This window comes from Leptodactylus fuscus, chromosome 6 (genome assembly GCF_031893055.1).
Source record: "Leptodactylus fuscus isolate aLepFus1 chromosome 6, aLepFus1.hap2, whole genome shotgun sequence".
Lineage (NCBI taxonomy): Eukaryota > Metazoa > Chordata > Amphibia > Anura > Leptodactylidae > Leptodactylus > Leptodactylus fuscus.
The window spans coordinates 136305545-136329923 of record NC_134270.1 but is presented as its reverse complement, the minus strand read 5'-3'; the positions used below and the strand labels follow the sequence as shown (position 1 = coordinate 136329923).

General features: G+C 41.5%; 1 protein-coding gene across 1 annotated transcript in view; it reads left to right on the top strand.

Annotated features, from left to right (window-relative positions):
- Window positions 1–24155, top strand: part of DUSP3 (dual specificity phosphatase 3) — a 50545-nt gene extending 26390 nt beyond the window's left edge. The window contains exons 2-3 of the mRNA XM_075277332.1: window positions 3261–3487; window positions 19337–24155. Coding sequence (XP_075133433.1) covers window positions 3261–3487; window positions 19337–19542 — 433 coding nt within the window. The 3' untranslated portion in view covers window positions 19543–24155. The remainder of the gene's footprint in view (window positions 1–3260; window positions 3488–19336) is intronic.
- The last annotated feature ends 224 nt before the right edge of the window (window positions 24156–24379 follow it).

Here is a 24379-nt window from a genome sequence, read left to right as displayed (position 1 = left end):
ATGCCAATTAATATATCAGTATGGTTTTGCAGTGTGGGAATAAACAGAGTACGTTCAAGAAATCCACGTAAGCACAAGGAGAAAATACAATGTGAATACAGATGTTGTTCTTAAAGGAACTTTTCCCACAAACAACACTTATTCCTCATCTACAACATGGGGTTTATTGTTTGATCGCTGACGTTTCCACCGTTGGGAACCTAAACTGTTGTGAGAATTGGGTGTCCCATGTAGCAATGGTCATGTATATCCACTGCGTCTTCATTTACTGTTTATGGGACAGCCAAAGATAGTTGAGTGGGTGGACCCCATACACAAAAGATGGTGGTCCAGTCCTCGAAGATGTGTGATGTGTTCAGTCTAATGTTTGTGACTTCTTTGCTCATTTTTAGATTTAGTATTCCAGTGTTGCAAGGTGACAGGGCTCACCGCTGACCCACCGTACCGCACAGAGTAGATTTAGATATAGATTAGGTTAACCAGTTGTTGACCACCTATTGACTATATATGTCCAGGTTGCTGCCAATTATCATGCAGGAGTGGCGAGCCAGATATCGGCTACAGCCAGATGTCACACAGAGAAGACTGGGACGGTTTATTATTGTCTCTCTATTCCCAATCATTGTATATACAGCACTGTTGTGTATACAGCTATGGGCTCGTTCACTTCCGCGCCCGGTCTCCGTTCATACAGGTTTCCGTTTCCTGCACAAAACTGGGAAGGAGACGGAAAGCTGCAGGACTCTTTCTCACCCATTCATTTGAATGGGTTTGAAAGGTGTCCGGCCGTGATCGCGGTGAGCGTTTTATGCTCTCCGCGGCAAAACCGTTTTTTTTTAACGGACACAGAGTCGGACATGCAGTACTCTGTGTCCGGTTTAAAAAAAAACGGTTTCGCGGCGGAGAGCATAAAACGCTCACCGGCGCTCACAGCCGGACCCGGTCTGACAGGTTTCCATTTTCTGCATGCAGAAGACAGAAAGCTCAGAACGGAGTCCGGGCGCTAGTGTGAACCCAATGTATGGGAGTCACCATGATTCAGCTTTCCTCCCAGCCCATAGTCATGTGATGTGCTGAGAACTTTATGAGCTGCTGGGTTCTGGGTGACCCAGATCATTTCTCTAGTTCATATTATTCTTCCAGTAACAGGGGCTGATGTAGCCGTCCCATTTACAGGCAACATCGAAAAAAAAGTATTTTTCAATTTCCACTAAAATTCTCGTTATGAACTTATTGGGGCGTGATTATCTATCTATCTATCTATCTATCTATCTATCTATCTATCTATCTATCTATCTATATCTATATCTATGGCCTGATATGTTGTTTCCTGGCAAACGTATTGTACACTAGTGTATATTTTGCAGATATATATAGAAGATCCTTTCTTTCTATGCTTCTTTCACTTAATTTGCCTGGAAGGTGACACATAAGGAAATTGTCTCTTGGGGAATTACTGGAGGAACTAATTCTGGAGACTTCCCCTGCATTAATAATGTAATGAAGCTTTTCTCTACAGATGGTGGAGTTTTAATGATTTGACCTCCCTAGAGAAGTAATAACTGGAATTCTCATAGAGGAAAATTGAAATACAGTAAAAGTAGGATTGTGATTTATGGGAAATTGATATTAGGTGAAATGTCTATTGTGCTTGTGTTTTGTGATTTCTTTGCGCGCATTACCTTTAATAGCGGTTTGATTGTCTTTGTAAGTGGTCTAATAGGGGTTGTTAAGCACAAAGCACATGCTGCTTCCTATAATAGAGCCATTAAAGGGAAACTCTAGGAAAATGGAAGGATTTACCAGTTCTAATTGTTCGTTAGAGATTCCTAGAGTCCAATGTATTGAATATTTTTCCATACTGCATTTAAAGGGAATCTATCTCGTACCCAAATATATTCAATTTATGACACCATGATATAGAGCACAATACATAAATCACTTTTCTAGATTTGAAGAAAAACAACTCAAAACTTTTATACAAATTGAAATTGACTTCAATGCTAGTAGCGGAAAAAAGAAGCGAAATGACCCTTTTTGCCGCAGATTCTGCGGCTGAATCGGCCCCGGCGTGTCGTGGCGCGAGGCTCCCTCCTGATTCATTTGGGTCTAATCCGTAGCAGAATGCCGCGACTGGATGCTGGTGCACTGTGCCGGCATCCCGTCGTGGCTAGCCACATGTAATGTTCACAAGCGAAATGCAAATTCCGCCGTGTGAACATTCCCTTAAGTTGTTCACAAGCTAGTCCACTAATAGCATGCAGAGTCCGAAAATCAGTCCATGTACTTCAGGGTGCTGTTTAGGGCAGCCTGGAGATTATCAGTGAACTCCAGACTATGGCTGTGTCTGTATAGAAGCAGCTTAGAATTTGATGTTCTCTCCGCTCCTATTTTTGGAAGATTTGTCCTAATAAATGAAGCGTTCTGGTAAATAACATACTAGGTAAATAACATACTAACAAATGTGTATATGATGCATAGTGACGTCACTGACTAATGGCGCATTATTGATGCGTACTCTCCTTGGATATAATGTTATGCTCCGTGGGTTATAATGTCTCCTGGCTCCATCTGCTTCTCTATTCTGCATATTTTTTTTTCCTCCCAGCTGCTGTGTGGTACAAGCTTCTCGGGTTTATTGTTTGATAACCATTGCATGTCATAAGAATCCCTTATAGTGCACCCATTGTTTGAGTTCCATACCTGCCCACTGCCCCTTTATTTAACTACTTAAATGCGACAGTCAGTGTTAACCAAGTCACCTAAACTGCTATCAGTCACTGCTAATGACATGGGCTGAGCTCCTGAACTTGACTTTGAATCCAACCACTTGGGTGTCTTTCTTATGAGATTGTTTACAAGTGACCTATTAGACCATATTGGGTGACATTGGGCAATGATAATGTCTGCTTTGAGGGAGTGTGTGGTTTGAAAAGAGGATGTGAAGAGTTAATAACAATGGCGTTGGACTTGTACTAGAGCTCTTCCTTGAGTTGAGCAGGGGGTGGCTGGTGGTATACAGTATGTGTTATCGGGATGCAGCCGTGCCACAATAATTTTTTTTTACTATACGTAGAAAAAACCTAGCTACAACCCTGGAAATATTTTTAGAAATTTTTTACTCTCTTGATATAAAATTTCTGCGCAATGTCTTCCTGGCCCATGCATATACAGTAGCTATATTACCATATCAGTTACATTCCTTTCTGATAAGCTCTTTGTACACCGTTGTAATCCTTCTATCATGTTTTGTTTTCTAGCTTCATCGCTCAGAACATCATGAGACTGCAACGCCTTGGGATAACTCACATCCTCAATGCTGCCGAGGGGAACTCCTTCATGCACGTCAACACAAACACTGCCTTCTACAACGGCACAGGCATTACCTACCATGGTATTAAAGCCAACGATAGACCAAATTTTGACCTGAGCTCTTATTTTGAGGAAGCCTCCGACTTTATTGATAAAGCATTGTCGCAAAAAGATGGTGAGTAGACGGAAAGTATGTTAAGTTTCATCGGCACCCATTGCATAGGGTGCAGCTGACTAAAGAGGCAGTCTTAGTATTTAGGTTTAATGTCCCAAATTACCCTCTTCCAATGCCATCTGTACCCCCAAGAAAGAGAAAAAAGATTTATACATGCTCCCAGCACCAGCTCAGTTCTTTATTGAAGCCAAAGGAGCACCTTGGTGTGCATGCGCCGTGAAGTCTGGGTGTACGTTCCTCGCTTCACTGACGAAATGCACAAGTGCCATGAACACCAGGTATGAGCCCGATGTCCTCTCAAAGTAAGTATAAGGATGTGTTTTTTTGAAATGTGGGCACAGATGTCATTGCTACAAGTCTATATTCGACACTAAACCCATGGTCCATAAGTCAGGACCTGTGGGTGGTTAGTGTCCCATATTGGCCTCACAGGTTCCCTTTAAAGACTGCTACTTTATAGATTAAGGTTACGGATGATTTCTAAAAGATGCTGATAAATGTCCGCTTTTCAGTCATATTATTCTATAATTTTCTTGATAATGACACTATTAAGGCTATGTTCACACATAAATGACAAATTCCAGCAAATATTATGACGTAAAAACCAAATTAGATGGGTTTCTGCATAAAGTTGATCACCACAGTTGTAGCTTTAGGGAAAGTTCACACAGAGACTTTTGGTCAGGATTTTGAGGCGGATACGGCTCAAAACATTGACCAAAGAGACTACTCCCATTGAAATCAATGGGAGCCGCTCAGGAGTTTTTTTCTCCAGGAGCTGTTTCTTCCGGCTCTTGGAAAAAAGAAGTGAGGTGCTCATTCTTCAGGCTGAGTCACCTCGCGATTCGGCCTGAAGACTCTCCCTCCGGACTAGGCCCATTCATTAGCCTAATCCGGAGTGGAGCGCGCGGCTGGATGCCGGTGCAGTGCATCGGCTTTCAGTCGCGGCTACCCGGCTTATGGTCCAGTACCTGAGGCGGCCTCAGGTTCCGGTCCAAAAATCGCTGTGTGAACTTACCCTTAGACACCCCTAAAGACATTTATGGTATGTCCTCAGGGGATGTCACACTTCTGGGACTCCTACCTATTTTAAGAACAGGAGACCACCATCTTGTGGCTGCTGTGACTGGAGAGATCGCTGCGCATGAGCCGCTTTTCCATTCACTTCTTTTGGCTTTCCGAAATTGCCAAGCACGCACATGCACTTCCCCCTCTGCAGTCACAGCTAAGGTTGGGGGACCCCTGTTCTCATAATAGATTCCAGTCCCATGGACTGGACATACATCTGAGAGATTTATATGCCATAAGTGTCCAAGAAGGGAATAGCCCTTAAAATGGCTGCCATTCAGTTATATGGCCTACCAGGTAATACATGGACTAGATGGGTCCACTAATTACAGAAGGTCATAAAGGTAAGTCCTGGGTTTCTATAATATCCATATGATCTAACACCTAAAATCATGTTAGATACAGCCGTATAACATTTCTAACAAGACAAAAGAACAAAGCAAGTATTATGTTTATTGGGAATCTTTGGATTTTGGTAGAATCAGGTATACTCTCTTGTAGGTTACGTAATACCCACGCGTTTCCATTCTTAGACATACTGATGGAGACAATGCTCTATGCTGGCACCATTCCAGTGCTACAGGTTGTCGTCGTGCCACCTCACCCTCCTCTATACGACCTACATTTACAGAATGAGCACAGTAGGAAGTCAGATCTCTTCTAGAATTCTGAACAATAGGACGGACTGTGACATGATATCTAATGATGCTTTTTTTTTCTGGCTTATTTTTCTAATAGCAGATTTCTTGCTTGGGAAGTTCATCTGTGAGATGACATCTAAGAGATGGTGTTTTCTCCTTGGTTAATTAGTGAGATACAGATAGATGGTTAATTAGGAATATTATAGTATCGGGCGCTTGTCAGCAGAGTATAATGGGACTTTGCAGATAACAAGTGCTCACTGTGTAAAATAAACTGGGACTAAGATACTCCAGTTGTGGAAGGAGAGAAATTAAATTTTTGCCTTAATCACTATGTAGATCCCCTCCGTGCTAGTACCCTTATCTGTCATAGCCCCCACTGATGACTTTTTGACATGGTCATGGTGATATAACTGATGAGGCTGAATAAAGTCCATCTACTCCGACCCATAATCCTACCAGAGGACGGCAGGAAAAAATTGCCCCCATATATAAAATGCATTTCTATTTGCAATCCAAATACATTCTCTGCTCAATAACTCATCTCCCGAAATGTAAGACACATAACTTACAGTATGTACTTTCCCAAAAGGCATCCGGGACCTTCTTGAACCATCAGACCATCTTGTGGCAGAGAGTTCCATTGTTGCACTGTCCTTACAGCATAGAATCTTTTTCAATGATGATGGCGGAGCCATTTCTGCTCCATGTAGAGGATGTCTCTTTCATGGTTACAGGCCTAGGTGTAAAAAGATCATTGGAGGGCTCCCAGTACTATCCTTTCATATATTTATACATTGGTATTAGTATCAGCTTGCACCTAAGCCAACTTTTCAAAGTTTCATAACTGGTCTTGATAGCGCGATTTGCCCATCCCCCTATTTACCCTGCTCTATATAGTTTCTGCTTCAGCTATGTCTTTCCTATATACAGTTGCCCAAAATGATGTGGGATTTTCCAAATAGTGACAATAGTGATATAGTGCATTCTATGATTTTACTTGCCTTGGCAGCAGCTGCCTGGCACTGTCCACCAATATCCCGTAGTCTTTGTCAGCCAAGGGATTTACCTGGTGTTTTACTATTTAGTACATAACTTAGTATATAACTTCTTTCCTCAGTTCATGTGCTTACAGTGTGTTGCATTTATCCACGATACACTTCCCAAATCCCTCAGTAATATATTATCCTACTCTGTGCTTATTACTTTGCAAAGTTTAGTACGGTATCGTATTAAGATTCTACACTGGAGACTCTCTATAAAGTCATTAGTAAGAATATTAAAAGAAAAGAACCCAATATGGACACCTGGCTGACTAAGACTACATGAACACAAATGTGCATCTATGGGTTTGTGGGAAAGCTACATGGATGGCACAAGGATGATATCTGTGTGCCATTTGTACCTTCCACTGACCTATTTATTTCATGTAGTGAGCACAGGCCGCAAAACTAACAGGAATAGGACTGGTCCTAAGTTTTTCCTGAGATTCATGACTCCCTTCACCACAGGTGTTACACACATGGCCTTGTCTTTTGTGGCCTGAGACCCAGGCCTATGTCTTCCGAGAAGCGACTTGAGGCGATAGGCTATGGCGGCACTTCATGGCATGAACTTGGGGTTAGGCATTCTATTTGAATCAGCCGCTACATATTGTATTATTGCAATAGCTAGCGACTAATACTTATCCACACTCCTGTCCAGGCCGGTCTCCGATGTCGCCTCTAGGCGACTCTGCACGTTGCATCAGTACACAGTGGCGTACTTCAGCATCTGTTACAGTGCTCCCTGGAGGTGAAAGTGGAGGCCAGCCTGAACAAGAGCGTGGATAGGTGAGCAAATTATCAGCCGCTACCTACTGCAGTAACCCAAAAGGTAGCAGCCTCACATCACTATGTGAGGGTCTTGTCTGGGGGCAGATATGTATGGTAATGCTTCTGTACATAGCGGCCTACAGTTTAGCTTAGTTGAGAGGTTAATACTTTATTCCCTAGTGGCCTTAGGTTAGGGAGGTTAAAGGTTTAAGGTAGGATAAGTGCAAATATACTATTCACTGGTGGGTTGGGGTAAGATAGGTAGTGATTTTTAGTCTGGGGGTTTACGCCACTGTTCAGGCTCCAGCAATATGTCCTGCATTTATGATCAACACAAAGGTGTCTACTATGAATAGGGTGAACTAGGCAGCTGCATAGTTTTCTCTATGATTGTACAGATCGAGTTATGAGCTCTGGCCAATCATTAAGGCAGTGGTCAGTAGTATCTGGCACATTATGGAGTGGTGTAATTTTTGCCATGAAAGAGTCAAGTATAGTTGAAATTGTAAAATTGAATCCAATAGGAATGACTACTGCCGAGAGGAAAAGCTATTATTCCTTTGTAAGGCGAGGCATAACTCAGTCATCCTATGCTTCATTTACACCCAGTGTTAGAATCCCCAGGTTCAAGCTGCTGCCTGTAGTCGCTGCCAAGAGCGCTTCTTCCTATAAAACATATCGCTGCATCGTCTATAAATTGTGAGAATTGATTATCATTTTTTTCCACTTTTCATTTTCCAAGCCTGAGCGTTCACACCAAGTCTGGATGGCGGTATGTCAGGAAAGGGAGACATTTGTAGAATTAGCATTATCCCATCTCTTTTGCCAGTCAACCATGAAATGTAGCTGTGGCACAGAATTGAATTTGAGCCTGGGCTCTTATAAATTCTGTGTAGAAGTAATGCTAACTGGGTATGATGGGATTTATAGTGCGACCAGGGAAGATATTTTTGCCGCTACGGCATTGATATTTCATTATGGATTAACATATATTTTATTACTCTGCAGTCCAGGGGGATTTATTGTGTTCTTTTACTCTTCTGAGTGATGGAAGCCTCACTGATCATGAGAACAAGGTTTTTTTTTTTTAGTGGTGGTCGGGAAGACGTGTATCTGGACTATTCATTTCAGTGGGATTGCCTGAGACACCCATGCGCTGGGCTTTATCTATTTGCATCAAGCCATAGAAATTCATGGGTTAGGGGCACACCTTTCCGACCACTGTTGTATGCAAACATGGGAGCACAATATCTTCATTGTCGTGATTGGTGAGGGTCCTTGTGACCTTGTATCATATTTTGCTTGGAGGGAAGTATAGTGTGTAAAGGAATATGCAAATACATATCAATGCAATGCTTTTACTGGTGTCATTGCCATCTCTGGTGCTACAGATAGTTGTATGTTACTTTTTTGTTAGTTTTATACCTGTCCCTGCGTTTCCTATCATTTCATGTTCCTAGGGAATGTGTCTGGTGATATTTACTTTTGTGCTATCTCATATTCCTATTTGTGAAATTCTGAAGGAAGGACCAGGTTGACACCCATATCCTCCACACAGTTGTATTTTTAAGGCCAGGACCCCCTGCCTTTGACACAGAAGAAGTAACAGCAAATCCCTTCCAAATGTTGCGGTTTTGGAAAACACAATTATACCTAAAGGAACGCTCGGGGTTTCCCTATAGCTATAATGGAGCAGAAATCGCTACAGGAAAAACCATGTTGCATTACCGCTGCAGTTTTTCCTGCAGCGCTTTTTTGCAGCAGCGTGCTATGTGGGGCCTTAGCCTTACACCGTGTTATATTTGGCTTCCATAGGATCCACACCCTTCCTGCTTGTTGACATATGGTACAGTGATGTAAAGATTGTTAGAATGGCCTCAGAGGATCACAAGTAGACTGAATACAGTAACGTGATCACATACTAGTCAAAACATCTTCAATACATAATGTGCCAATATACATCTCGAAGACATTTGGGTGGATAAACAGCAGTCACTTTTTACTGTGCCTCCATCTGCTCATATTTAATTAAGGGGTTATACGAGTACAGAACTGCAGATCCAGCACAATCCGGAGCAGGTGAATTGTGTAGCACAGATACACAACGGAAAACAGATCTATTGTGTGCTGTACCTCAATGAAGCTGGATAGTAAGTTAAAGAGGACCTTTCATCATCTGGGGCACATGCGGTTTTATATACCGCTAGAAAACCGACAGTGCGCTGAATTCAGCTTTCCCATTCTGTGCCTACGGTGAAGAGCTATCAGTGCCGGTACGGTAGCTCTTCACCGTCAGAAGGGCGTTTCTGACAGTCAGTCAGGAACACCTTTCCTCACAGCAGTGTCTATAGCGCTGTGCTGTGAGAGTGGTGAGGAACGCCTCCTCCCCTCCTGATAGTACTTGTCCATAGAGGAGTACTGGGGGGGGGGGTGCTTTCCTCACCACTCAGCGTCATGGCTGGGCTGTAAGCAATGCTCCCTCTCACAGTACAGCGCAATAGACGCTGCTGTGAGGAAGGGCGTTTCTGACTGACTGTCAGAAACGCCCTTCTAAGGGCCCGTGCACACGGAGTTAACGCGAGCGCATTTTAGCATAATACACATATATAGAATGCACGTGTAAAAATAACACTCCCATTGACTTCAATTAAATCTTTTACACATAAAAAAACACAACATTTTTTTACACGTGTAAGAAATTTCATTGAAGTCAATGGGAGTGTTATTTTAACACGAGTTTAACGCGAGAGCATTTTAGCATAATCCACGTGTATAGAATATACACGTGGATTATGCTAAAATGCTCTCGCGTTAACTCCATGTGCACGGGCCCTAAAAGTGAAAAGCTACAGTACCGGCACCGATAGCTCTTCACCGGGGGCACAGAACATGAAAGCTGATAGTGTCGGCTTTCTAGCGGTGTAATACACTGCATGTGCCCCAAAGTGGTGAAAGGAATAACCCTATCTCAGCAAATCGCTGCAGAGATAAGAATACCTGCTCGTATGCCACAAACACCAAGGTGACATTTACAAAAACAGCTGAGCACTGCCGCTCTGTGTTGTCTTCTAAACTCACATAAAGGTGAATGGGATCTACAGAAATAGCGTAACACATTTGGCTATACTATTTCCTTGACATTCTTTTTGTTCTTTTTGTTTCACTGTTGCAGTCTTAGTGCTGAGAAAATTGACTTTTCGGCTAAGGCCCCAAGCAGAATGTACTTTTTTCTTTTTTTTTTTATGAAAAATTAAAATAATCAAAAATTCTTAAAAATGTGGCCATATTTTGGTGACACATTCCCTTTAAGGGATGTCCATCTATGTAAAATCCTGGGGGAAAAAATGATTAAAAGAAAATTTAGTACTATATTCCATTTTTTTTTAACCATGGAATTGGCCTTCTTGTCTTTCCAAAGTCCGTATAAAGTTTAGCCGTAATATAATAATTTCCCTTAATGGCTGAATTTGGCTAACAGATTATTAGAATTTCTTAGCCCATTCCTGTCCTTGTCGACTGTGAGTGTTCATTCATTACTTCCTTTGGCTACTATTTCACTGGATGAAGGCTTCTATCTCCCCCATCTGCCTGGCCATCTGTACATGTTTATAATGTGCTATTGTGATAAAAAAAAATGAATACGATGTGCCAGCGTAAAATATAACACTGCCGTGATGAAAGGACAGCTAAGTGCCATGTCTCGGTTAGATGGTTGCTAGAAAATGGTCATGAGGAAGCGTGTAGTCTGCAGAGAGTGCCATCAGCTCCAGATGTTTGATACATAGGAGCCTGGATGTGTATAAATCATAGACCCACATTCAGATCCATTATTTGGCTATTGGGAATACTTAGCAAGACATCTAAACTATGATTAATGGATTGCAATTTATGGGTGTAAAAATGCCCATTTCTAGTATATCAGGTAAAAATTGGAGCTAGGGACATATAAGTGTCTCTGATTCCATTGCTTCTGAAGGCCGTGTAGGAACCAGGAGGAACCAGCCAATCCTGACCATTGATTTCATTGGGTGACATTGCATAACATTTAGATTACAGATTAGGGCACAAGTGCCAAGATATCCTGTTGGTAATTTATTTTTGGGAAATTCATCTAATAAAAGAATAATTCTTCAAATCAAATAACCCTTTAAAGGAACAACTCAACATGTTCAGATGATTTTATCACATTCCATTGTGCCATCAATAGTTTGCAAATAGGAAATTTTATGCTCTTAGTAAAGAGGTCCCCTGACACTCAATATTGATGGCCTATCCATAGGATAGGTTATGACTCTCTGAGTGGTGGGGGTCTGACACCCACCTTTCTGGTTACCAGCCTCCTATTCCCAAAGAATTGGCCAACAATAGGAAGAATTTCAGAACCCCTTAAGGAGAACTTGTCAACTCTCCTGAAATTTCTGATTTAGTAAATCCATAAAATAACAATTTTGGAACATTTTTCTGGGTTGTGCCGTCCCCGTTATTCCTCCTAAAATGTATTACTGTATTGACAACTAGGGGTTACCATTCTTGTTAAAGGGTCACGTCCCAACACGATTTAATGCTGTCAACTCTGATTGGACAGTGTCAGGGTGTCAAGTAATGCCTCCAACTGGTAACACGAAAAGATACCCTAGAATTGTTATATTATAGGAGGCATTCATATATCAAGAGCGGAAAGTTCCTTTTTAGGAATATGTCTGAATATGTCACCCTCCCTGCCACAGACTTCATCAGCCAAAGGCAAAATAATGGGGCACGGAGCTGATAGATGATGGCTACGTGCTCCACTATTGTATTCAACCTGTCCTGAGTACACAGAGTTGAAATCACTGCCTGCCACCCAGAATATCTGAAATGTGGGACTGCCCCACTCGATCTGGGGTGGCCCCAGTGTGGCTGTACTGTTGGCATTATGGTTAAATTAAACTTGAGTCCAATGCCAGTACAAAATGGCTTCCACTCCCCAGGGCTAGAATGAAGATATCTCAGTAATGTTATATATTGTACCTACATATACCAATTCTGGAGAGGCCAGGGAAAATTGGGAAAGGCATTTTTGCTAGTTTTTAATTACCTATTTTAGGACTTGGTGCCGCTAAGAAACCAACAACAATCCAAAAGGATCTTTTATATTTTTTTTGTAATGTAATACTAACTACTCAATATATTTGGATGTATTTGGTTGTATTAAGGGGTCGAAAAAAATGAGTAAAATTTAGTTACAGAATGCAATTGGAATTGGTTTAGAAGACACAATTTTTCTAGGTCACATATCCATTACCCCATTAAAAAAAAAATCTGTTCATGGACACAGCCAATATTATTGTTCTTCCAGTACAGGCATGGGCGCTGTTCAGGTAGGGGCACGTTCACCTGTAGCTGGCGTTGTGCTGTAAGTGATTCCATTTTGTAAAGTTTTTTTTTTATTTTTTTCTGTTGCAGCATAATGAGATAAAACTGAACTGACATAGTTCTAACCTTTCCAAAATCTAACTTCTGAGGGTAAATATGCATAAAAAGAAATGTGTCACCCATAAAAAGAAGCTGCCTCATTATGTTGTGTTGGCATAGAGGAGACTGCAGCGGGGTCCTGGATCATTTGCAGAGCCGGCATACTTTAGTAGCATTTAAGCGATTGAGCATTTGCATTTTACATACCCGTCTCTTCCTCTCGCTGCCTTTGACTCTTGTTAGAATCCCATTATAGAGTCGAGGCTTCGGTTTGAAGCTGATATCCTGTGTAGCCAGGATCCATTTCATTGCAAACAGCATCTTTTAGATGGTGCAATTTTCAGGTTTTATCAGTGCCGCAGAACATTGACTGCATTTAAATGATAGGGAAGTCTTCTATGATGTACTCACTATAAAGTTTTGTTGTAATAGTCTGACTTGTGAATTATCTACTGTGAAATAAGAGCTCGACAAATACAATGAACAGTAGGCTTTACTTCAAAGGAACTGGAAAGAGGAGGCAACTGGAAGACTTTAACCGATAACTTCACTTGGAAGTTTTTACGATCTAGAAAAGGCAGAGCTTTGGAAACACAAGGTTGGGTTAGCGGCGGCGGTCTAGGCCAAGGAGGTTAATAAGAATAGAGCGTTTAGTTATTAGTTACACAAGCCTGTACTGTACCTAATATGAAGGCATGATACTATATGGATGACTGGTTGAATGCCCAAAATGATACTCATATGTATGTAAAGTGGCCATGTATATCTAGCTAGGTATTAGTATTTGTAAGCACAGATGTTTTCACCCTTAATTTAAGAATTATTCCTATAATCTAGGAATAATAGCCAAGCCAGTACAGCTCTTCTGAAAGAAGAGGTTCCAATCCACAGACAGATTCTTTTTTTTTTCTTTTTTCAAAGCTCAAGACCATGTTTTCTGCCACCCAAGTGCCAAAAAAGTGGGACATGCCAAAAAAATTACACAGGAAAGCAGTCATCACAAGCCTTCTCTGAAAAGGGTACCCGAACTACCCCAATCTTCCGAGCTAGAAGGGTCAAGGACTATGGTGTCCTCAAGCAAGAGCATGGGAAAACCCAGTTTACTCCTGGTGTCCACATAGGCTCTCACCCCAGTGTACTTCCAGGAGCCTTCAACTAGATGCACCCACCTCCACAGAAGAGGTGGGCAGGGGAGGAGGCAACCTAATGGCCACACAACTCTCCCCCCTAGAGCTTGGCAAGGTCCCAAAAGGGCAACCGCATCCTTCAATCCTGTGGCATATAGTAACAAAGCAAAATGATGAAAAAATATAGAAATTAGATAAGTGAGAAGAGTGCTGTGTAATACGGCCCAGTCCTCCCACCAGATTTATAATAATTACCTATAGCAAGGCAGAAGTACTGCTGATGGAGGTTTTAAAGGAACAGTAAATCCAGAAAAAAACAGCCCTTCCTCCATTATTCTTCTTCATTCTCTAGATTCTATTTTTGTCTCATATTAAAGTTAAAATTGAGAAATGTATAAAGAATCTTTCCTGTGTCCCAGGAGCTCCGCCATGTCCGCTTTCCTTTTCCTCACAGTCATGTGAGTGACTGTACTACAAGTGTGAACACAACAAGTTGCAACAACCCTCTGCTAGCACCAAGAGCATTTCTGCAAACACCTACTGTGTATAAGAATACATGAAAATGAGGTTCTTGGTTTTTACACTTTGATCAAATTGTGATTGTAAGCACTCTTGTTAACAACGCAACCTCTGATAAATTGATCCCTACACTAGCAGCCTAGCAGAAGATTAATGCCTTGTTGTCTCAAGTATTTCTGTAACAGTATACATACATAGTAGATGAGGTTGAATAAAGACATTAGTCCATCGAGCCCAACCTATAACCCTACAATCCCTACAGTGTTGATCCAGAGGAAGGCAAAAAAAACCCCATGAAGCTTATACCAATTGCCCTATTTCAGGGGAAAAACTTCCTTCCCGACTCCAAATCTGGCAGTCAGTATAAAAACCCTGGATCAATGTGTCCTTGAAATGTTCACATAGAGTTTTTTACAGGTGGAAAAAAATTGCTTCAGGAGTTGGGAAAATTTTTGTGCCGCTTTTTATTTATTTATTTATTTATTTTACATAATGCAGTTTTTGTTTTGCTCCAGTAAACTGTATGGACTTGGAAACTTCACTTTGAAAAAACACTTGGATTTTTTTTATGTGATTTTTGCAAATTTTTCGCAACATGGTGCTTCAGCCTAAGACTGTGCCAGTATCATGAAGCACATTTTTCAGACTGACTAAAGTGAAGATATTTTTTCTGTACTTTTAACTTTCATTTCTGGCTTTAGTGTTTCTTTAATAGCTATGTGAGCAAGATCTGAAGCTTTCAAAGATGTGCAGAATAGATATTACTCTTAGAGGACCTGTAGCATCTAATCATAAACTATTCTTACCGATATAGCATATAGACACCTAGAAAGTTGAAGAAATAATAGATGTGTAGGTGAGAGAGAAGTCTGTGAGCATGGAGGCAGATGAAAAGGTTCAGTGAAGGGATCCTTCATTAGTAAATGGCAATTTATCTCTGGTACAAAAGGCTGCACATTCCATAGGAGAAGTGCAGCACAAGAGAAGTCTTAGAAGTTTCACTTAAATCAGTGGTTCTCAACCTTTCTAATGCTGTGACCCCGCAATACAGTTCCTCATGTTGCGGTGACCCCATTCAGTTTGGAACATGCGATCATAACGGCGTGCGTTCCAGCTGAATAGTGCTGCTGCAGACAGTAGCGCGGCTTCTCAGTGGCTAAAGCCATCGGAAATATGTATTTTCTGATGGCTTTAGGCATACCTTCCAACTTTTGAAGATTAGAAAGAGGGACAAAATATGCGGCACGCACAATTTAGCTCCACCCACTTTTATGTTGACTCCGCCCGTTCTCATTTATTTTTCATGTGCTCCCACACAGTATAATTCTCCTACAGTCACCCGTACATTATATGTCCCCTCGCCATCTCTCCCCCAGTTTCATATAACCCCTTCATCTGCCCCCAGTTTAATGTCCCCCCTCCATCTCTTCCCCCAGTTTCATGTCCCCCCATCTCTGCCCCAGTTTCATGTCCCCCATCTCTTCCACAGTTTCATGTCCCCCCATCTCTGCCTCCAGTGTCATGCCGTACCCCCCCTTCATCTGCCCCCAGTCTCATGTCCCCATCTGTTCCCCAGTTTCATGTTCCCCCATCTCTGCCCAGAGCTTCATGTCCCTCCATCTCTGCCCCCACGTCATCACATCGCGGCTACACATACAGAAGCCGCAGCGTTAAAGCAGGAGCTGGCTGTGACAGCTCCTGCTTTAATCGCCTTTGTGCTCAACTTATCGGCATCCTCCGGGCGCCGATCAGTTGAAACCGGGACATACCTCCCACCGACCGGGACGGTTGGGAGGTATGCTTTAGGCGACCCCTGTGTTTTGGTCGTTAGCGACCCACAGGTTGAGAACCGCTGACTTAAATGGACACTAAGGATTATAAACGTCAGAGTAGTTGAAGTTGATAAAACGAGAAGAATGACAAATCACATAAGCATATAGCCATCCTAGTAGATAACCCTGGTTTAGCTTAACATGCTTATACTATAACTAGGAGTTGTGTACATGTTCCCAGTGGTACTTTTTGGCACCTCTGGGGTATTTTGTGCTGTATTGTGGTATTTCTTTTCTGTCTCTGTGGATTTGTTTTGTCCCGCACTGTTGAGGCTGAGTTCACACGGGGTATTTTGGTCAGGATTTTGAGGTAGAATCAGCCTCAAAATCCAGAACAAAAAAATGGCTCCCATTGAAATCAATGGAAGCCGGTCAGTTATTTTTTCTGGGAGCGATTTGTTCCAGCTCCCGTAATAAAGAAGCGGCATGCTCATTCTTCAGGCGGATTCGCCTCGTGACATCCGCCTGAAGACACTCCCTTCTCTCAACTAGGCCCATTCATTTGGGCCTAATCCAGAGCGCAGTCCCGCAACGATATGCCGGTGCACTGCATCAGCATCCAGTCGCAGCTACCGGTTTTTGGTCCGGAATCTGAGGTGGCCTCCGCCTCAAATTCCAGACCAAAAAAACCCATGTGAACCCGGCCTTATGTGCACTACATATTAGTATTTGGTTAGAGTATTTGGTAATCGGGGCGCAGGATTGTGGTACTTGGTTGGCACTTCTAAAGTAATATTTGTATTGATTAGCTGGTGATGACCATGAAGAAGAAGTTTAAGACATTCTGGATTATAGCGTTAAAGGGGTTGTCCAGGATCTGAAGATAATAGATACTGATGGCCTAGCCACAGGATAGGTCATCAGTATCAGATCGCTTTGGGGTCTCATACCCCGCACTGTTCAGCTGATACACCTTCTAGATGCAGCCCTCCTATTTAAGTGAATGAGAGAGGAGCAGATTTTTCAGGTGCCACGAATTGCAACCCTGCTCCCATTTACTTTAATAGGAACAGGGCTTCTTCTGGCCTTATACCATTTATATACTGCTTCCGACGATCATATTAAATTGGTCGAAGTCCAACACCCAGACCCTGCGCCAATTTGATACTGCTGATCTATCCTGTGGATTGGTTATGCAGAAATGAGCGAGTACTATTCGAAACGGCCGTTTCAAATAGCACGCACCTATAGGAATGAATGGAAGCGGCCCGCAGACTTTGCCGGCGGCCGGCCGCTTAACCCCCTGCGTGCCGGCTGCGTCAATTCATTTCTATGGGTGCATGGTATTGGAAACTGGAGTTTCGAATAGTACTCGCTCATCTCTAGTTATCAGTTACCTTCAGATCCTTGACAACCGCATTTAAGACTGGTGCATGATATGCTTTGGCCTTCATGTATTTTGCCTACCTGCTTTTTTCCCAGAATACTGAGCCGTAAATTAGAGATCAATTACTTTACAATATCAACAAAATTTTCTCCGTAAGTGATTTTCCCAGTAGAATAATTATTCCATCTTTTTATGTGTATGTTCTCCATGACAACCGCGAGCACAGTCATTGTTTATGGACTTGCCAAATGTCACTGCGAGAGTTGTTACGGGCCTCCGAAATGGAAAAGTAATCGTCACATTAAATAAACATTAACAAAATGACAACATTATATCAAACGTACAATTCGGCTGCGGAGACGACCACACGCAGTCATCTACATTGCCGAAATACTGACGTCCCCGATATGTTTTTCTCTGTACTTGTATTTTCTCCTCTGCAAAGTGTGAACATCAGCAATAATTAAATTCCAAGCTTGACAGGTCAATTTACTCTGTGTTTATTGCCGCTGTGGCAAGTAGCGGGCACATAACAGCGATGTTTTCGGCTTGTGATCAGACGCCGGAGCGTGGATTCATTTTCTGATATGGAGACAAGTTATAACTTGCAGAGTCAGTTCAGTTTATTAAAATGTAGGTGTTGGAGGCATCAGCTTTATTGTATATTGAGGATATTTGCTGTCAAACTTCTGGCGTTTATTAGACACGGTATCAATAAAGCAGGTGAGGCAACTTAGGGGCACAGACTAACTAGCGAAAGACACAGTGGGGAGAAATAAATCCACTAGTATAAGCATACTGCAAGACCTAGACACATGAAGTATATCTTACAGCGCATCATGTGTTTCCTGTATCCATTTGTCGAAAAATAGAAGTGTATATCAGATAATAACGTACAGTCGTCCCTCAAGTTACAATATTATTTGGTATCGGGACGATCATTGTAAGATGAAATCATTGTAATTGGAGACCATAAATTTATAGAAAACTAGTAATGCGTTCCTAAGACCCTAAAGATGTCCCCAAAATGAGGTTAAAGAAAAATAATCAGATAACTAAAATAAATGTTATATATTTCTTAAAGGGTTGCTTAGGGCTAGTTCACACGTGGGCAAAGAGGCTGATTTTGACAGCGGATTTCGCTTCAAAATCAGCCCCTTTACAATGGAGCACTATGTAAACAGCTAGCTTTTTTTTCTGCTAGCTTTTTTTCAGCTACCAGAAAAAAGAAGCGACATGACCTTTCTTCAGGCGTTTTCCTCCTGAAGAAAGCAATAGAAGTGAATGGGAGGCGAAAACCGCGCGGTAGCCATGCAATGGTCACTTAATTTCTGAGACCTTAGGGGTTGTCCAATTTAGAAAACCTATCGTCATATACCCTATTAGAAAATGTTTACTTAATGGAGGACGTACTCATCTCTTAGCCATAGTGGAGACCAGCTGCAAAGAGTATCTTTATCTCTGGAGGTCCTGTCCTGCATTACACAGACAACCTATTGATCTGACTGATCGGCGTGTAATACTTAATTTCCCCAGTGGTGGAGATTGAGGTACAATGAAGACTTGCTGTCAGATTCCCAGAGTAAATCTGGCCACTGTGTTATTTGTTTATCACCATGGGGCTCTCCTAAAAAAGTAAAGATCATCCAATTTTCTTCATGACAGAGTTCCTTTAAGTTCACATTGAGTTTCTGGGGTAGCTTTTTTGGGAGGTTTTACAACTGGTATGCATGGATACAAATTGACATTTGATATCCAAAAATCATGATCATGATAAAAAATCAGTACCAGGTTGAGTCCTATAGAAATGAACAGGGATCCTTGACAAGGTGTGCCACCATTTTTGTCTAAATTGTATAGAATTCAATAAAAGGAACTTCCACTTAATATTAGAAGTGTACAAAGCTACATCGGGAGCCCTATGGATATCTCTGACAGCTCTGCCATATACAGGAGTCCTAAATGTGTGAACCTAGCATAAGACATGGCATTGGGATACCGCTATAAAAATGAAGTATGAGTTGGTCCATACTACTCACCAGGTCCTGTTTTCTCTTCTATTTGTAGGCCGTGTGTTTGTCCACTGCCGCGAGGGTTACAGCCGTTCCCCCACGTTGGTCATAGCTTACCTCATGCTGCGTCACAAGATGGATGTGAAAACCGCGGTTGCTACAGTGAGGCAAAAAAGGGAGATTGGCCCCAATGATGGTTTCCTGAAGCAGCTCTGCCAGCTCAATGAAAAGCTGGTGTCAGAGGGCAAAATCAAGTGTTGATCATAGCTCCGAGCTACAGCATCTAAACTACAAGTACAATGTGTTCCCACAGCAGGGATTTCAATGTGAAACCGTCCTCTAAACACCATGTAGGCAGCCATTTTTGTTGCTATTTAGTTATAGTTCCGAAGCCATTGTGAGGCATGAGGCACTTTGTATACCTCATGGCTCGCTGGTGTTTGTAGTTCCTAGTACGTTGATAGTCTAGACACTGACCTGGCCTATAAAATGGATGCCTTCACTGATTGTAGGAGGTGGGTTTCCTTCTAAAAGCAACAAACATAAGCAGGAAGCGATCTCCCCATGGTTCAGTGTTGTCCTGACCGTAGTTGAGTTGCCAAAAATTTTTGGTTTTACTTTTTTAGAGTTTTAATGAACCATTTTAATTTGGTTTATTTTTTAAATTGTGATACTTGCTAGAACTTCTAATCTGTACAAAGTGCCCCCATGCCTGAGGGGCCCCATCTTCAGTCTGTGTCCTTGTGCTCAGCATGATTCATTGCCTTTAACACTGATTTTGCTCACTGTCATTGAACTATCAACATTTGCCTATTTCTGTTTTACTCGTAGAGTTTACTATGATGTTTTTGGGTCTATGTATCAAAACAGTTTATAATGTTATGTTCAAGTTTTGTATTGAAGCCCCTTTAACATGGTTAAAAAAAAAAATTGGCAGTCATTGAAGTTGCCACTTATCCCTATGGCGGCATTATCTGCTTGTTGTCCTGGTAGGTCAGTGTTGCCATAGGATTAAGGTGTAGATCAAGAGCTCTGCCAATTTCCTGACTGAATTTGAATTTGCATTTTGGGGGAATTTCTTAAAGGAACCTTACCATTTTTAAATTCTAAAAGTTACATTTAAATACCGTATGTACTCAAATATAAGCCGAGGCCCCTAATTTTACCACAAAAAACTGGGAAAACTTATTGACTCGAGTATAAGCCGAGGAGTGGAAATGCATCAGCTACTGGAAAATGTCAAAAATTAAAATGGTCGGAGTTTTTTTGCTGACTCGAGTATAAGACGAGGGGGGCTTTTTCAGCACAAAAACTGTGCTGAAAAATTCGGCTTATACTCGAGTATATACGGTAATTGAAAATTTTGCCACATTTTTAAGATTTTCTCTAACCATCTTAGTGGTTTCAGTCTTTTGTTTTGATATGTTTCCAATGGACATGAGCATGAATGTAGAAACTTTCTGGGTTCTCAGAAACCCAGCCATGATATCCTTATCGTGACCAAGTTATCAGTTGGGGTCACCACATGTGAGAAGATAACCGAGCCGCAATAAGGAAACCATGGCTGGGTTTCTGAGACGTGCCAGACCATAGAAAGTTCCTGCGTCCATGGTTGTATCCATTGATAACTGATCAAAACTAAAGATTATCCCCACTAATGCTAGGCTCACACCTGCGTTGGGGTTTCCCTTCTTCGGGTCCACAAACAGCGGAAACCGAATCCACTGAAAAAAGCAGTTACCCACAAAAACCCTTGGACCCTATAGACTATAATGAAATTCGCCGGGTTTCCGCCCGTAAAATGCATTTTTCAAGCAGAATGGGGGACGGAATTCCCAAACAGCCACCGAGCGCAGATGTGAACCTAGCCTGAGATGGTTAGAGAAAACTCAGCAAAAAATTTACTACAAAAATTTTCATAAAACAACTACTTAAATATAGTATTTACAAAAATGTTTAACTTGGTTTTTTATTAATTTAAGGGCTGCACTTTACAATTCTAACATAAAAAAGTTAGAAATTAGAGAGTTGCAACTTTTTGAGCTTATTTGCGCAAAATCTTTGCAACGTTTTGCACTTTTACACCATTCACTTTACTTTCATTGTGGATGGGACTGTAGGGGTGGTAAGCCTGTCTAGCCGTCTGTATACCGGATTTATCAAATGTGACTTTTTAAAAAGTTAAAAAAAACTCAGGACAGAATTGTTAGATTTATACATGTGCCAAACTTAGGCCTTATTCGCATGACAGTGAAAAAGGGCCGTCACATTCAAAACAGTAAGAGTCTATGGGGCTATTTAACGCACCATTAAAAAATGGGTATGTTATTTTGGGGTGTTTTGACGGTAACATAGCTCCCAGTGAAGTCAATGAGTCTATTTTAACAGATACCAAAAGGGATTGACATCTGATTGATGGCCATTAAAAACATCGGTAGGCCGGATACAAAAAGACCAAGTATTGTTTCAATGGTCCATTAAAAAAATAGGTGACATTCAGCCTTCAAAAATGGAGACGGAACAGATGCAGATGCAAAATGGTTGTCAAAAACATTCATTTTTGACAGCCAATAACCAGATTCCATCATGCGAATACAGCCTTATCTAATGATGTGCAACATTTGATAAATTTGGTGAAAGTTACCCCAACACAGACTGCAGCAAAATTCCCCAAATTGTGTTCTATAGAGATTTAGATCTCCAAAATGCTCCTATGGTAACACTACTTGTTAGGGTCATCATTAGGAAGTGTCATGGACACATACAAGGATTTCACATGTTTTACGTGATTTGACTTTAACATGAGGAAGGGGCTTTTATATGAAATTTGGGGTATTTCATTTAAACTACCACTCCGCCCACATGCTTGCCACATACCTCGGAAATCCATATTGTATGTCCAATGCTGCAGCCAGAGATTTAAGAATTTCTAATAGTTTTACTGTAATTTTGTACAATTATTGTCTTTATATTTTACTTTTTTTAATATCCGTGTAAATCTATTGACTTTTCGTAATGGTATTTGTTATGACGGTAAAAATATATTGTATTTTACTTTTTGCTTTTAAAGTGTAACTCCAGATTACAATTATGGTCAGTTTATGGTCAAACCATAGACCTATTGTTATAATCAGTGACCGATTCCTCGAGCAACCAAAGGGAAGGTCAATCAGTCTGAGTTCCCCTATATAATACGCAAAAACAACCATGTCTTGCCAGGGTCAGCAGCTCCCGTTCATGGGTCACTTTGCACCAAAATATCCCTTCAATTCCATATTTTCTTTGCTCCTATTTTGTTCCATATTCCAAATAAAACTAAGAGGAGGAAAAATTCTATGTCCCAGGAAATTATCCATGTCGTAAGACAATTGGCTAGTTGTTTCCAGGTCCGTGAAGAGCGGCCAGTACACAGATGGCATCCATGGGTTGTCCGTGAGTAAAACGGAGCTCCATGGTCTACGAGATGGACCACAATAGATCATGTTTCCGTTTTCCATGGGTGACTGCATGTGCCCATTAAATCAGTGGGTACGCATGTGGTTCATGATTTAAACAGACAGGACTCGTCTGCTGAAACCGGGCAGGATATTAGACAAAAAGAGAGTGTTTCCGATTATGGCAGGGCTGGACCGTCCATGTATTACATGGCTGACCATTCATTTCAGTGGTCAGCTATGGCTTTTCCTGGAGATACCTGCTGATCGCCTAGGGTTTCTGAATGTAAATCTACAAGCAGGGGGGTTTCATGGTTTCAATCCCTTCAAGAGAGTCTGTCACCAGAACCCAGCCTTGCAGACAGATAGGTTAGGGTCACCTGAGTCAGTGTTTTTGTCAATATGCAAATTAGCCTTTTGGAGCAATGAGGCCATTGCCGGTGCTCCAAAGAAGTAAGCGACAGTCTTAAGACCGTGGAGGGTGCATTTTAATATTAGCAATGTAGTATTTGGCAGAAACAGAAAATAGACGTGGGTACAGGTACCAGAAATGGGTAATGGAGCAATAGCAGATTTTGAATCTATTTCGATAACTTGCATAGTTAATAAGAAGTGTTGCTTGCTGGAGTGTCGCTTTATAGGGTTGACTACTGTATACCAATGAGCGTTCATGATGACTGTTAGTCACTTACTAATATATTAGGTTCTTTAACACCTGCACCATTTGTTGTACTACCAAAGCCACAGCCGATCCGAACAGCACGCTCGCATAGAAATGAATGGATGTAGCCGGCACGCGGGGGGCTAAGCGGCCGGCCAACGTCAAAGCGGAAAGGTCAAAGGTGCATCCATTCATTTCTATGGAGCGTGCTGTTCGGATCGACTGATTCGAACAGTACTCGCTCATCTCTAGTCCCTAACACAACTAGAACAAAAAAAAAAAAATCCCCAAGACCTAGGAATCAGACTTCAGCTTTATTTAGGATGAAAAACCATTGGCCACAGGCTGAAATTGGTTGCAAGAGGTCCTCACTGTTTATTTCCCCGCGTCCCGCTGTAGACAATGGCTGCCATGTATTTTTGCACTGTATATTACCTCAATACAATGTCTGCCAATGCAAGTCTATTATCAACCACTCACACCCTGGAAAATGATGAACTGGCCCGAAAACCTGGAAAACGTGTCCCTCATTGTTTTGATACATAGACTTACCCTTTCAATAATTGTATTCATTTTGTAATTGTCTATACTGACGGCTGTAACTTGTGATTTTATTTTTTTTTTTAATTGTATTTAATTTACAAAACGGGTGCCTACAGATTTTCTGCATATATAGGTAAAGGTGAACACAATGGTTTATATGCAAAATTAAATATCTCACACCTGCCTGTGTATGTCCACCTACGTGTTTTGTGTGATTAAATAACTACCGCAGACAAGTTGTGCCTGGAAATTCTTTATACGTGGTTTGTAAGTTGTGAAAGGTGCCAAAGTGGCCGCGCAATAATGAGAAACAATATACCTGGATGTGTAGAAGACATATATACAGCCACAATAGTAGACGCATCTTGTTTTTTTATATAATCCCAGTAAAAATAATAAAGGTAATCTATTTGGAACCATGATGTCACCCTTGAAGAGGATGCCTGCCCAAATGATAGGG